Source organism: Lathamus discolor, chromosome 4 (genome assembly GCF_037157495.1).
Source record: "Lathamus discolor isolate bLatDis1 chromosome 4, bLatDis1.hap1, whole genome shotgun sequence".
Classification (NCBI taxonomy): Eukaryota; Metazoa; Chordata; class Aves; order Psittaciformes; family Psittacidae; genus Lathamus; species Lathamus discolor.
In genome coordinates, this window is record NC_088887.1 from 51677922 (window position 1) to 51693146 (window position 15225).

At 39.5% G+C, this 15225-nt stretch overlaps 1 protein-coding gene across 4 annotated transcripts in view; it reads left to right on the top strand.

Annotated features, from left to right (window-relative positions):
• The window catches only part of ARHGAP6 (Rho GTPase activating protein 6), a 329447-nt gene that overhangs the window by 259921 nt on the left and 54301 nt on the right, over positions 1 to 15225 (top strand). For all 4 annotated transcript variants that reach the window (XM_065677454.1, XM_065677455.1, XM_065677457.1 and 1 more), the window contains exon 2: positions 6682 to 6841. In XM_065677454.1, the coding sequence (XP_065533526.1) occupies positions 6682 to 6841 (160 nt within the window). The remainder of the gene's footprint in view (positions 1 to 6681; positions 6842 to 15225) is intronic.

Below are 15225 nucleotides of genomic sequence, written 5' to 3' on the forward strand. Positions count from 1 at the left end.
ATAAATTCATTAAAAAATACTGATAATTTGCTGAAGTAAGAAATTCAGAAAATCTGAACATGTATTTTGATGCATTTTAATGGAGTTCGCTAACTTCTGTAGGTTGGTTTTCTAGATGTATAAAAAAAGTTCACTTCAGTACAGAGTGGGTATGTTAGATATGCGCTATGTTAGGATGTTTTGCCAGGCAGTACCTTTGTACATAATTCGTGTTTATTAATGTCAGAACAGGAATGAAATACATCTCAGTTGCACATCAATATTTTTAAAAGAATGCTTTTTAAATATTCTAAACAAGAAATAGTATCCTGAGGCATTTGGAAAACTTGGAGAGGTTGATTATAGAAGAACAGGAAATATTTTCCCCTTTATTTTAGTAACTTTAATACTGCTGTGAAAGCATGCTCATTCTTCCGCTCCCTGTTTACCTCTAGACTAAAGTTAGAAGTACTTCCATCCCCCATAAATGGAAATCACTATCGTAATATTCTGAAATGTGTATCTTTACATGCACACAGGTTCATGCTAGATCGAAGTGTTCCTGCTGTGGGTGTGAATTCTGCCTCCCCTGTAGAGAATACCAGCTTTCCAGTGTCCTACAGGGGTTGTCTTGCCTTTCATGGGTTTCCAGCCTGGGGAATGAGCCAAGGTGCTAGGGGGAAGAAGTTGAAGTACTGTCTTTGGCAATGCCACAGCTATATTGATTGCCATTAAATAGTTTTGATATCTAAATTGCTGTTTTCTAAAGTGTCATCTTTTTGACAAAACTAATAGCTTTTTTTTGTACATACATTACTTAATACACGTAAGTACAGTATAGCACAAGATGAGGCAACTTTAGTGCAAGGCTCTGAACTGTGACACAGGAGCGTGTGGATGGTACTTATACTCTCCTAGTGAAGGCATTATATTAATAATTTTGCTATTGACGTCAAAGGGAACAGGATGTCACCCGAGATAACAACCATAATGAAGTCAGTCTTCTTAATGAAGATTAATTGTTGGGGCCTCATACTTCATGCATCCATGTTCAGATAGCTTCCTCTGAGTGCTTCGATGTCACACAGCAAGTTTTGTGCGTCTTTGGATTTAGATGCCATTTCATTAATGTTTAAGACTTGTCATCTTTTGTAATACTAGCAGTCCCTTGGGAGCAGCTCTGTAATGCCAGAGAATCCTAGGCTGCAATACTTTGTAGTGCCAGCTGGAAACCAGTGGGCTGGCTGTCATGGGCTGTGCTGGCTACGGAGGAGCATCTTGAAATAGGATGGCAGAGAGAGTCAGGCTGTAGCACACTCATACCATCTAATTGTTTCCGAACTCTTCATTAGTCTGCAGGTGGTTATCTAGGATGGATTAGTAAAAGACTTGCCATGCTGTCCTTAACTGCATGTAATGCTAAAATGATATTTAACGTCATTCCCCCTTCTCCTTAACTTTCATCCTGTCTGGGAACAGTATTCTGCATATGGATGTCATATGAGAGATTATATAGCTGTAGTGAAGTAACTGACTTTCACTGCAGAACTGGTTTTGGTTCATACTAACGCCTGGAAGTGAAGAAGAGGGGGATTATCTGTACCAACAGTCAAATTGCGAGAGGTTATGCCTTGAGGGGTCTGGAAATGATTTTAGCAAGAGTTGAAATAAGTGACCAAAGTAAGTGAAAAGTTTATAAATGGGCAATGGTATGTGTTTCATGAAGCTTAAAGAAGTAATGAAGCAAACAGAATTTAGACATTGTGATGCTATATTTGCTATGTTATCTGCAATATAATCTTTTTGTGTGCAAAACCACTGAATTCTTTTACAGTGGAGACCTGTCTAAATAAAAGCTCATAGCTGGGCGTTGCTAGGGTAGGAGACAAACAAGTAGAGATAATTGGTTTTGATCTCAGTGTTTCAAATGGATTTTAGCAAAAGACTAATGAAAAGTAGACAGCTAATCTGATAATGGCATTTACCTAAATGAGTACAGACTAAAGTCATAAACAGTAACAATGATGCAGTAATCTAAAAATTGATTTTTCCAGCTTGCATTGAAATTTGTATTGTCTAAAACTGCTGCATGTGTGGGTTCTTAGTTCCCACCCTGTGCATAATCCTAATTACTCGCAAAGGCTTAAAGTTCTGCAGAGTTCAGTAGAGGTCAATCATCACCACAAGTTTACATCTGCATGCAGGATTCCTTGCAGTAGTTGTCAACTGGATTCCATATTGTACAAAGGAAAGAAGAATGAGGCTTCACTAAAAGATATGTGAGGGACTGTGTATTGGAGGCTCAGGAGAGAGAGGTCAGGTACACAAGAATAGCTTACACATGCATAAGAGTAATTTAAGCACATAGAATTACTTAAGTCAGGTTGTACCACTTAATGTTTACTTTGGAGCCAGTGAACATCCAAAAAAAATGATTTAAAAAAAAAAAAATCTTGAAAGAATATTAGTAAAACTGCTGTCTGCATCTTATTAAAAATGTGCTTATGATTGTGGACAAGAAGTACGGGAAGAGTGGACAGATTCTTCAAAGGCACAACATGCAGTTAATCAGTCATCTGCTTTGCCGAGTCATCTGCTCTGGTATTTTAGTTACTTACCCGGTAAGTGAACTGCTTGGTTGAGTGGAGGAAAAATGTTAGATGTTGGTGGGAGGGCCAGGGATAAAATGGAGCTGAAGCTGGAGAATAGTGAGGGAAAAGAAGTGACTGGCTGGTAGAAGAAACAAGAGAAGGGTTTTAGTCTGCTTAAGGTTTTGTAAAAATCAGTTTTGAAAGCACCCTTGCAGTTGGCTGTTTGCATCCTACCAGGCTGGTCATTGTACCCTCCCACCCCAGCTTGTTGGTGATGAAAGAGCCATTTGCACATCGTATTCTGATCTACAATAAATAATAGAGAAGAAGCTGTGTATGTACGTCTGAACACACATGCAGGGCATGAACTTTAAAAACCAAGTCACTCTGTGCTTAAAGATCATCTGCTCTTCTTCTTCAAGGAGGTATGTCAGCCTGATGTTGAAACTGAAGTAGGTTAAAATGTTCCTTCTCATCTGGGGAGAGAAACAGAAAGTATCCTCTGTGTCTGCCCTGTCCTTTCCTTTCCCTTCCCTCCGTTGGTCGCCTCACAAAGTGGAGAATAGCTTAAGGCAGATGTGACTGATGTGATTGCACCAGCATTCATTCTCCAAGGAAGCTTGACTTTTCTGGACTTTCCCAAGCCTGGTTAATTTTGCATTAATTTACAGGCTATATGTAAAATTGTACAGTGCTTTAGGAGGAAGATGAGACTTTTGGTTTACCTTGTGTCTTGCAAAGCATAGGAGTCTGCATGGATTGTCAAATACTATGTTTTGGCTCTTAGAAGACAGTGATATTTATTTGCCAAATAAAACAGACTTTTCCATTTCTTGAGCCTCTCACTTCTTTAGCAGATTAGGAGATTGCACTGGCTCTAACACATGATTTTCCAAAAATATTTTAATTAATTAGTCATGCGTTCCATTAGCATAGTAAAAACCTATGTTAATGTGACCTAGCAGAGATTTTATCAAACCCACCCCGTGTAAGGGAGGAATGTGGTTTTTTTTAGTGAAGAGCAACTGGACAGAGTGATTGTACTTTCCTTATTGCTGTGTGATGACCTGTCTTGGTGTTGGAAGGTGCAGAGCTTGCATCCTACCACTTTTAGCCAGGCAGACCTGACCCAGTGAGCTAAGGGACATAATGTGAGCTTGCAGACTGCCAGAACAAGCAACCTGTTTGGAAGGAACAGCCCTTATAATCTTGTTGGGTGCTTTATTCTTTCCTTTGGTTTTAAACCCTTAATCTCGTATTAAAAAAAAAATAATAATAAAAATGTTAGATGGGGTGCTTCCATATTAAGGTGAAATTAAGGAATCCTACCCAGTAAGCCAGGGTGCGATTCCTGAGCCAATGCTTAGTTGGCTGCTCTGCTCATATAAAGGAGCATAGATCTGTGTGAAGAGGCTTATTGGGGTCCCTAAATCAAAATATGAATACAGGGGGTGTACCACAGCTGGCAAGCAGTGTCTCTCTGAGTTACACTGGTTTGGTAGGGCTAATGATTGAGCTGGGCACTGCAGTGGTACAGCTTCCAGAGTGCAGTTACAGAGCTGACTCAGAGATAAAGCTGAGAATGCAGTTACATCCAGAGTTAGATTTGCCCTTGGTAATTATTATCCCCCCAAAAGAGCAATAATTCTTGTCTCCATGCAAAATTTAGTTAAGGAATGTTTATTTGACTTGTGATAATTCCGAAAAGCCCCATGCACCCTTTGTTTTTTGTGCTCTATGGAAAACAGGACATAGAATCATAGAAAGGTGAGGGTGGGAAAGGACCTTAAGATCGTCTAGTTCCAACCCCCCTGCCATGTCCTAAACAGGATAAATATTCTGTTAATTCAACATTTTCTCATGGTTCTCCTTTTTGCTTCCCATTTGTGTTTCAAAATTGAATATTTCTGTTTGAAAATTTTTACGGTAGACATGTCAGTGATACTTTTGTTTATGAAAATACTTATCTTGGAGAAATAGATAAGATAAATTACCCCCAAAGTCTACATAAATACTTATGTTTCTCTCTCTCCACCTTTTTAACTATGGAACATTTTTTACATTGTATGTTATGAGGATTGGAATGCATACTTCTGTACTTGTAAAGTTTCTTTTGCATTATTAAAGTTGGAAAGAAATTAGTTTCTTAGTATACATTGTCTGGTTGTGGATTCTGTTCTCCATCATTTTATCTATAAATGACAACAGCTTTTTAAAAAATGTAAATATTTACTTACAGTTTTGCAAATAAGGTTTATGTGATTCTTGCTACTTTGATTTTGTTTGAGTTAAACTGATCAGCTCAGCTTGTAGTCTCCGTGCAAACCTTTAGTTTGAGCTTGCTAAATCTAGTTAATCAACAATAAGGCATTAGAAGAGCAAGAAGAGGTGAAGAGGCAGAAAACAAAGGAACAAATTCCTGTAGTTAATACTGGGCTAGTGCAGAAGTTTGCGTGATATTTGCAAAGATATTGAGTATAGTATGTGCACTGAGTGTACAAATGTGCAGTTGTTCACATTGAAGTAACAGCTTTGTCTGTTATGGTTGCCTAATGACTTACAAAAACTACTAGGAAAAAAAAACTTCCTTGATGAGCTCAAACATACTTCATGCATCATAAGGAACCCTTTTAATATGTAATTCCTTTAATTTATATTGCTAGATGTTGCTGCATATTTGTGAATGCTTTTTGTTTTGTATGCACATATGAATACACACACAGTCATAGGTATGCATATATACGTGTGTATACACAAATGTGTATAGAGGTCGTATGTGTGCACTTGTATGTATGTATACACATATATGCAAAATATATAGAAATGTGCAAAGATGTTTATATACAATAGGACATATAGCTGATAAATTAAGTCAAATTTTACTGATTTTGGTAATAAGGAGCTTCAGACAATGTCTTTTAAAGTCAGTGGATGCCCTTTGACTGCAGATGTTTGTGCGGAACAAGTGAATTGTAGGTGAATAGTGAAAAAAAGATCACGCAGTCAAGGTGCAGATATTGAAGTTTAAAACTGAAAATGAGAACTTGAAAGTGAAGTTAGTTAATTGTAAGTCTGTCATGTTGTGAAGAAGGACATGTTGGTGGATTTGTCTTTACAGCTCAGCTGATATATATCGGAGTTGTTCCATTATCTACAGGTTCACCAGGTTATACCTACTGACAAGTTTGTTCTCTATTTTTTAACACAGTTAGAATGAAAAACAAATTCTTCTTTCTTTCTCTGTAGTGCTAAAATGTGCTCTTTGATGCTCTGACTAATTCTGAAAGTCTTGAAGTTAATTGCCATCCTTCAGGCTTGTCTGTGTGCTTGCATTTCTCTTTGATGATTGCTTCACTCGCCCAAGCTAAATACTAAGAGTGTGGCTTTTTGTGTATGTTATCAAAGGCAGGAGATAGAACAGCTAAAGCTTTTGATTTGCTTTCCAAGCATAATTGGTACTTTACAGAGATGTACCATATCTCATGTTGTTTTCCTCTATAAATTTTAACATGTACATTGTTATTAGGCTTTTCAAGAACACGAAATAGCTTGTCTTTTCATCAGTCTTGTTCTAAATACTGTATAGTCATAAGGAGGGGATGGGGTAAGGAGGTGGGATATGTCAGAAAAGAGAAAGCGGTCTGTGCGTGTACTCTGAGTAAGCTTTTGTGGAGTGGGATTAGCAAGTTGAGGGAGATAAGATGTGGATTGCCCATGGACCTGGACAGTGGAGGTCTGCATGTCTGACTGTGTGGGGAAAGGAATGATGACTGAGTACTGTACAAAGAATGCAAACTGGGAAAAGTAGACAAGGTTGGGTTTTTTTTTTCGTGCTTTGTGCTTTAGGTTACTGGAATCCTAATGTTTTTGCAACAATAGTTGGTTAAATGGTTTCAGCCAGAGTTGACTTTTTGTTTTGCATGTCCGTACTCCTTTAAAGGAATTCTGCTTTTAAGAAAGCAAAGATTTGAGAGGTTAAAGATGTCCAAGAAAATGGCCTGTAAGAAAAAAGGACCTGTGATGTTTTTCCTAGCAGTGAAAGAGATGGTTCTGTTTATTAAACTGTGCATACCATATGATGCATTATATTTTTCCATTTGATTTCCTGTAGGGTGATTTCACTTGGAACAGCATGTCAGGGCGCAGTGTTCGGCTGAAGTCAGTTCCCGTTCAAAGCCTCTCGGAGCTGGAGCGTGCTCGGCTGCAGGAAGTGGCTTTTTATCAGTTGCAGCAGGACTGTGACCTGGGTTGTCAGATTACTATCCCCAAAGGTAAGGGCTTGATAAACCATCTCTGTTTAGATTGCTAAGCCACTGACTTCATATCACAGCAATAAAAGGAAAAAAACACTAGCTTGTTTATTCCACAGACAATGTCTTCTATTTCATTCTGGCTTAAACATAGTAACTAAGTAAAAATGACTGGTAAAGTTGTTTGTATTCTGTGTCCAATTCGGGCCACCTGGGGTGGGATCATCTGATCAAGGGCAGATATCTACAGGGTAGATTATCTAAATCAGACCTGTTCATGGTAGCATGTCTTGATATTCAACTGAGAGAGAAAGGCTTTTCTTAAGCTTCCTGACATCCAAAAGCACACATCTATGTAGCTTGGGTAGATCATGCCTTAGAAGTGCCTTTTTCACTCTGTATTTTATTGTCTCTGGAGGAAACCAAGTATCACTAGTTCAGACAGACAGAGAAGACATCTGCATAAAATAAGAGGAATCCTACCAAAGTTTCCTAAAGACAGTGGTGCTGAAAGCAAGTTAACTTTCAGCATAAAACATTGAACTCCTAAGGGACAGGAGTTTAATTGAAACGAGGAAGCTCAGTTACCGGAATCCTGATGCAGGAAACATGCACATTGTAGATCTGTACTTAGGTTTCTGTGGAAGAGATCTAAACCTCACTAAAGGCAATGTGGAAGGTTTCAGAGTTTCCTGTAGGCTGGAGATCAAGCTGTTGTGCAATCTACAAATCTGTGTTTCCTGTTGTTTCTTTCCAGTTGTATAGTTATTTAAGGAATAACAAGAGACCACTGGGTTCTTACCTTTGGCTATGAGCAGAGGGACCGTGTGGTACCACATACACAGTGATTCCACTTGAACAGTTTTTTTTTAATCAGTCAAAGTTAAACAGAAAAAAGTTATCCAGTCTGTGGAAATAGTTGTGTGGAAAAGAGCAAATGTGAAAGACATCAGCTTGCACATTCAGCAGCTTTTTATGATCTCCGGAAAACTCCTACCAAAACCAATGAAATCAAACTTACCAGTTACATCATCAGTTTGTCATGAGGGGGATACGATCAACGTCTTCAAGCCCCACCACAGCTCCCCTGATCCCTCAAAAAATGTTTCATCAATATGAAAGCAATTTTACAGGGCATTCGTGGGAGGAACTGGGTCACTAAGGGCACTGCAATATTTTCTGGCAGTCTGAACTGCTTACTGACAGTTCCAGTAGGAGATGAATATACCTACATGGAGGTAATACTGTACCAGACAGTAGAGTATACATATGCATGTAGAATCATAGAATAGTTTGGGTTGGGAAGGACCTTTAAAAGTCATCTAGTCCAACCCGCCTGCAATGAGCAGCACCATCTTCAACTGGATCAGGTTGCTCAGAGCCCCATCCAACCTGACCTCAGATATTTCCAGGGATGGGGCATTCACAGCTTCTCTGAGCAACCTGTTCCATCCTCATTGTAAAAGATTTCTTCCTAATTTAAATCTCCTCTCTTTTAGTTTAAAGCCATTACCCCTCGTCCTCTCACAACAGGCCCTGCTTAAAAAGTCTTTTCCCATCTTTTTTATAAGCCTCCTTTAAGTACTGAAAGGCCACAGTGAGGCCCTCCTGGAACCTTTTCTTCTTCAGGCTGATCAACCGCAACTCTTGCAGCCTTTCCTGATCAGAGGAGTTCCAGCCCTCTGATATTTATGGCCCTTCTCTGGACCTGTTTCAAAAGGTCCATGTCTGGCTTGTACTTGGGGACCACAGAGCTGAACGCAGTCCTGCAGGTTGGGGGTCTCATGAGAGCGGAGTAGAAGGGCAGGATCACCTCCTTCGACCTGCTGGCCATGCTCCTTTTGATGCAGCTCAGCATACGATGGGGTTTCTGGGCTGTGAGGTCACATTGCTGGCTCATGTTCAGCTTTTTGTCTGTCAGTATCCACTAGTCCTTCTCCCCATGGCTGCTTTCAATCCCTTTATCCCCCAGCCTGTATTGATACCAGGGTGCCCAACCGAGTTTCAGGACCTTGCACTTGGCCTTATTGAACCTCATGAGTTTCACTCGGGCCCACTTCTTGAGCTTGTCGAGATCCCTCTGGACCTCTGTCTATCTTGAGGTGTTCTCTTCAGCTCCCTTCTACTTCAGAGAATGCCACGTGAAAATATGGAGGAGCAGAAGTCAGTGGGATAATCCATGTATTAGAAAATACCGAAAACTCTTTGGGATTCTTTGTGGTTCTTTTGCCAGTTTTTCAAAACTTGCAAATGAATGACATTAGAACATGCTCGTGCCTGCTGGGCATTTGCTTCCTACAGGCATTTGAGTAGTTACGTTTACTGGCATAGGTATTGTGGAAAGTAAAAATTAATTGCTGGGTAATAAGTGTTTGTGCAAACGTGCTTGCTGGAAGTTGAGTACAGAAGCATCTCCCTTATCTTTACAATTGCAATCATGCCGTTATTGGTTGCCCCTTCATGAATGCTTCAGTCCTCCCATGCTTAGAAGCCCCCTTTGTCTCAGCAAGTGCAGTTGGTTAGCGCTTTAGGACAGAGCTGGCTATTCTCACATTTGTAGAGGAATGCATAGAATGTAGTGCCCCATATGTAATCCCTCTTCTCCACTATACTGTAGCCATTACCTTTAGTGAAGTACATTACTGACATTTGTTAGTTAAATGTCCTGTGATCACAGAGAGGGGACCGCCTCCCACAGGAATTTATTTAACCAGCATGTCATTTAAGATATCCTACAGTTTCACTGCAGTAGATAATTGGAATGCAAATTGATCAAGAGTTACTATTTTTAGATATGACAGAGTTAATTCAGGTTTGTTTGTTGTTCTCTTGTTTTTTTTATCTGATACCTGTCTTTCAGATTCTGTAATCAACATATTTTTTCAGCTCCCATGTTACTCTCCCATCTGCCACCAGCAACTAGACCAAGAATTGTTTATGCTCTCTCTGGGTTAATGTGTTAAGTTTCAAGTGGCTATCAGTTCCAAGCAGAGCATTACACAGTTTCTCTACCAATGTAGTTATTCTGTAGAAGGTTTTTATTTTGCTGTCTGACATTCGGAATGGCACAACAGTACAATTCTTTGAACAGACAGTTCTTTACAGCTGCTGTTTAGAATAGACTGGTTTTCTCATTTTGGGGAAATCAGCCTTCTTCTTGTAATAGGAAAAAAAAACCCTATGGTGAAATTTGCCTTAGGTGTGCTTTTGTTTTGACGACTTTCTAATTTTGTGTGACCTTGCATGTAACTAGCGAGAAAGATGAACCTTTTGCTCATGTCTTTGCAAAATAAGGTAAGTCAGGTAGCTTTTTCAAGTAAAACAGATTGGAGCAGAAGAGGACTTAATTTTCTTCTGTTCCTAGGCTCTGGGTATCTCTGGAGCAGAGGAGGCATCGGATGAGGTTTCATCAGATCAGTTTCCTAAACACATCATGGTTATAACTCTCCTCCTTTATGGCCCTGTCCCACTTCACTAAGCCTGTGTTGTGAAAATTAAGGAATTATCTATCAGAGAAGAGGGAAAAATATGTAGGCACCACCAGCTTTCAGACAAGTAGGCATGCTGTAGCAGAATTGTTACAAAAGGCTTTGACCATCCCATTAAAGCCCTTGAAAGTATTATTTGAAATTGGTTTAGCCTGTGATTGAGCTCTTCAGACTGTAAACTGGACAAAGACTTGTACGCAGTGGCTCATGCTAAATGGTAGGGCATCTCAATGAAAATAAGGGCCAAACTTTATACATTTGGCCTGGATTTCTCATATACTAATTTCTTCTTTGAAAACTCATTTGTTGGAAGGGAAGGACAATGCAGGGATGTGGGTGCAGGAGGAACGGGTAGGATCTGTGTGTTTTTCAGGCCCAGTTCCGTACAGCGCTGTGTGTCCTGGGGCTGCCATGTGCCACAGGGCCAGCTCTTCCTCACTTCTGTGAAAGAGGCCTCTCTGCTGTCATAACAGTGGTGTGATATCCACTGTCAGCAAAGTCCAGCAATCTTTGTTATTCCTAGTGGTTGGATGAAATCCTGACTTTTCATCTGCGTTTTGGCCTCTCCCAGTGTTGATGTTCATGACAGCTACTGCACTTCTGAGGAACTTTTGTTGATCTCAGTAGTGCAGAAGTATAGGAGCGTATGTTTGTTTACCTGTACAATGGCAGGCAGAAATGTGGCCAATATTTCTAGTAACTCAGATAGAAATGGCGTCTTTGCTTCTGATCTTCCTGACAGCAAGTCTTTGACTTCTGATTTTCCTCTGTGTAATGAAATAGCCTCATTCAAATCATGTGTCAATGATGTTTTGTGTTTTATGGATTTTGTTATTTGTCATCACTTTGTCCCTTTATGACAGCACAAGCGGGACATGTTTTCTTCATAGTGTCAACAAAGAATAATGGAAAGCGGTTGATGTTTTCACATGAATAAATCTCTTAGAGTTCCAGAAGTTAGTTAGTTGTATTTCTCACTGGTAATACTGTCCTATGCTGTAGTCACACAGGTAAGGTTTCTGCACAGTAAGCATCTTGGTATGATTAGGTAAATTGCATTATTACTGCAATAACAATCCAGCTGCCTGCGTAGTCCTGGGATACAAAAGAAACAGGTATGTGTCTTTGCAGCAAAATAGAAAACTCATGTGCTGTTATCACACCATGTGTAATCTCCAAAGCTCTGAGGAAGGGTTGCGGATAGCAGAAGACTGAGCACGTAGAAGTCTTGTGGGCTAGGAATTTCCCCCAGGGAGTTTCCATCTTCCTTCCTCTTGCCTCTTCATAGCCAAATGCAGATGAGGTTCTTGATAAAGGAGAAGCACTGATGCCTGAATTCAGGTCTGGGAAAACAATTTAGTAAGTGCTGTTGACTACTCAAAAGCGTATATGATATTCTTCTGTTGAATTTCTTTAAAAAGTTATAGACGAACCTGGGGGGATTTCTAGAGAAGTGCCAGAAAACAGCTGTATTGCTACTTATATGTGTTTAATACTGCTTTTACTTATATAAAGCAGAGGTGTCACAATAGTACTTGCTACCACAGCACTGCCCAAAATGGCTTTTGTAAGAAAACATTCCACTTATTCTTGTCCAACCATATCTGCTAGGGCTGGGAGAGGGCATCGGTAGGAACTCCTTTGGAAGAAGAAGTGAAGACATTGGTTCAGTGGGGAAGAAAGGGGTCTTAATAGATGATGGGGAAGAAGTAGATAAGAAGATTTTCTTCTTTTACACAAAACCGCTATAACCTATTCTAAGGCTTTATGTCTGCATTATAAAAATGATGCTACATATTGCCACTTGTAATTATTTACTTTGCCTTTTGTGGGTAGGTCATAATTTGTTACTGATTCATATGCTGCCTCCCACTTTGGGAGTTCAGGCTGCCTGCCTCACAGTCCCAGCTTCTGTAGGAAGAAGAAAACAGTAGGTGGGTAATCATCCTGGTAGGTACCAGTCTTTGTCACACAGTGTTTATGCAATGGTTGAAGCATAGCAACTGAGAGCACACAGACCAAACTGGTCCCTTTTTTCTCTCCCCACCTTTTTAATTGCCCAATGACAATGGTGCATCTGAGAGTTAACAGGCTAAATTAGCAAGGTGTTATAAAGGCATGTTCATTGGCATTACCCACACAGTACAACTTGGACTCAAAACTGATTCCAGACACTGAAGAGAGAGAACAGGCACAGAGCACATATCTGCTTGTGTGTTAGCTTTGCTTTGATTTGTTTTGACAAGCTTGGGTCAGCCTATAATTATTCATAAAGACATCAAACAAAAGTTGTGAAGCCTTTTAATATATATCAGCCTGGAGACTACTGTTTTACAGCTGCAGCTAAATATTGCAGCTGTGTTTTTGAAATTACCTGCTGGAAAGAAGTGCCTTTCATGGGCTGATGATGATAAAAAAGGAGAAGCACGATTATTTTTTCTGCTGAAAAGTTGTTATTGCAGCAGTTGCAACTAGGACAAGTATCTGTGTTTTTATTGCACTCATACATTATGGCTCCACCTATGAGTAAAGGCTCTGTTTTGATGTACACAACTGTGAAGTGGTTTTGGCCACCAGAACTTATTCTCAGCACAAATCAGGGGCAAGAGAACAGTGAGCGAGACCCAGCATGTGCGTGAATGGGTTTAACCACTGATGGTTTTAGAGAGCTGCACCCTGCCCCACTGATTTGCAGATTTAAATGTCCCCTGAATTCTATAATAAGAATATGGGCTCAAAGAGTGGATCATTTTATAACAGTGTTTAATCTTAGTTTAGCAGATCTTCAGCTTAAGGTAGCATCAGCAGATCTGTAGTTTAAGATTTCAGAATTGATGAGCCCTGTTGATAACCTGATGTTCACCCTCAAGTGGATGACACGTTCAAAGTGACTTTTGAAGATGGGGAAGGTGAAGATACTGAAAGGACTTGAAGGACCAGAAATCAAAATGGGTTTTTGTGCTGAAGGCAATTGTAGGACTAGTCAGTTATAAAGCATTGAGGTAGAGGAAAACTACCTAGAAAAAGATGTCCCCTTATATTCCCTAAAAAGGGAAAGAAATGAAAGTTTATGCTGAGTTCTTCTACCTATTAAAGTTCAGAAAAATTAATTTAGTGTGGATGCAGTAGAATTGGAGTAAGCAAGGGGAATATATTTTCTAGGTTTTAGGTATTTTAGGTATTGCTTTTGTTTTAGGTCTAACCCTTCCCTGAATCTCACTGTTTTCCTTATTAAACATTTGGTTCTAACCTCCTAAAGTATTTCAGAATTTCAGCTGTGAGGAAGTTAATACGGGATCTTTTGTTTGTGTGTGCACTCAGATTTCAAACGCCTGGGCTCACTCAGTTTATGAGTTCTACTGGGCAGGAACCCTAGAAGTATCTTCTTATTTTTCATATGTCATTCTTTTCTTATAATAATAATGCATTCCAGTACTAACCATCTTTCAGTAGAGTATTACAGGGATGCTATCAAACTTCAGTTTGCGTAGGAAGGATATTAACAAGAGAGCTCAGTCCCCTATTTTCAAATTGATGTGGTGAAATATCTTTGTTCCAGTCTCATATTCAAAATACAAGACTGAATTTGCTAAGATTGAATATTGAGGTTATGTGTTGGCCTCGAACTGTTAGCAGATCAGATGCAACAGACTGCAATATGTGTGGTAGGTTGGGGTAAGGCCAGGGCATTCATCTCTGCTGAATTATCTCACTTTTGTTGGCTTGGGTCACAGTCGTAAAGTTATGTTGATGTACTGTTTTGGTTTTAACATGTACTACGTACAGAAGTACATTTTTGCCTTTGTACAAGTGTTGCGTATATTTACTCTGTGCCTTTGGGTTTATTTTACTGTTTCTCAAATATTTGGAGTGAAAATCCTAAGCTGAGACAGAATTTGTCCTTCCTTACCAGAACTGACAATAAACACATTGCCCAGCTATTTTAGCAAGAGTACCAAGTGTAATAAAAGAGATTAACTGCCTTTACTAAGAAGTCTGTTTACTGTGTTGATGCCACCTGTGACAAGAATGTATATCCACACAGTTTCTTATTGATGATAGCAGCTAGGTCATACACAGTAGTTTCAGTAATTACAGCAAGTGTTCCAGTTTCGGGTTTTTTTTTTTTTTTTTTTTAGACTTACTGGGACATCTGGGGAGAGGGAAGGTCATCCTTCATTTTACTGCCAAGTCTTTTTCTCAATTCGTTCAATTAGTTGTAATGAATATAATCTAAGTTTGGGTTTAGAAACCTACATGTAGTTCCAGTCATTAAAGGGAAGATACTGCTTATGCTGTTTGAACATGTGCTGTTGTACATCTTGCATGCAAGTTTTGTAGCCAGTTCTACCAGGTGTGTGATGCTGTGCATCTGTTCACATGAAGTGACCATTACTTTCCTGTACAACTTACTTTAGCAAGGTGAATTTGAAGGAGCAGGGCTGGATAAGTGTGTGATTACAGACTGAGTGCTAAGACAGCCTCATCTCTGAAATGGGAGAAACATGCATAGTTGGGCTTTCTGAATTTTTATTGTTCATTGGTGCACTTGCCACCAATATATTCCAGTTAAGCTTTGAATAAAAATGGGAATTCAGAATTACGCGTTCTCTGCTTGTTGTCTATTTTGGCAGAGAACAGTTTTTTGAACGTGTTTTTTGCTTGCATTACTCATCATCGTATTGTATTACCCATTTTCCTTAACACTGAGGGTGACTATGATTTTTATCTGGACTTGCATTTTTGTGGGGGCTCCAAACTGCCCATTGTTTTTAATCACCGACCATGTTATATACTTCACAGGCTGTTGTAACAGAAAGCATCTAAGTGAACTGTAGCCTATACTTTGTGGAGCTAAGGGATTACAGACTGAATGCTTTTGAGTTGGCATCGGTATATCTTTTAAGTGAAAAGGCT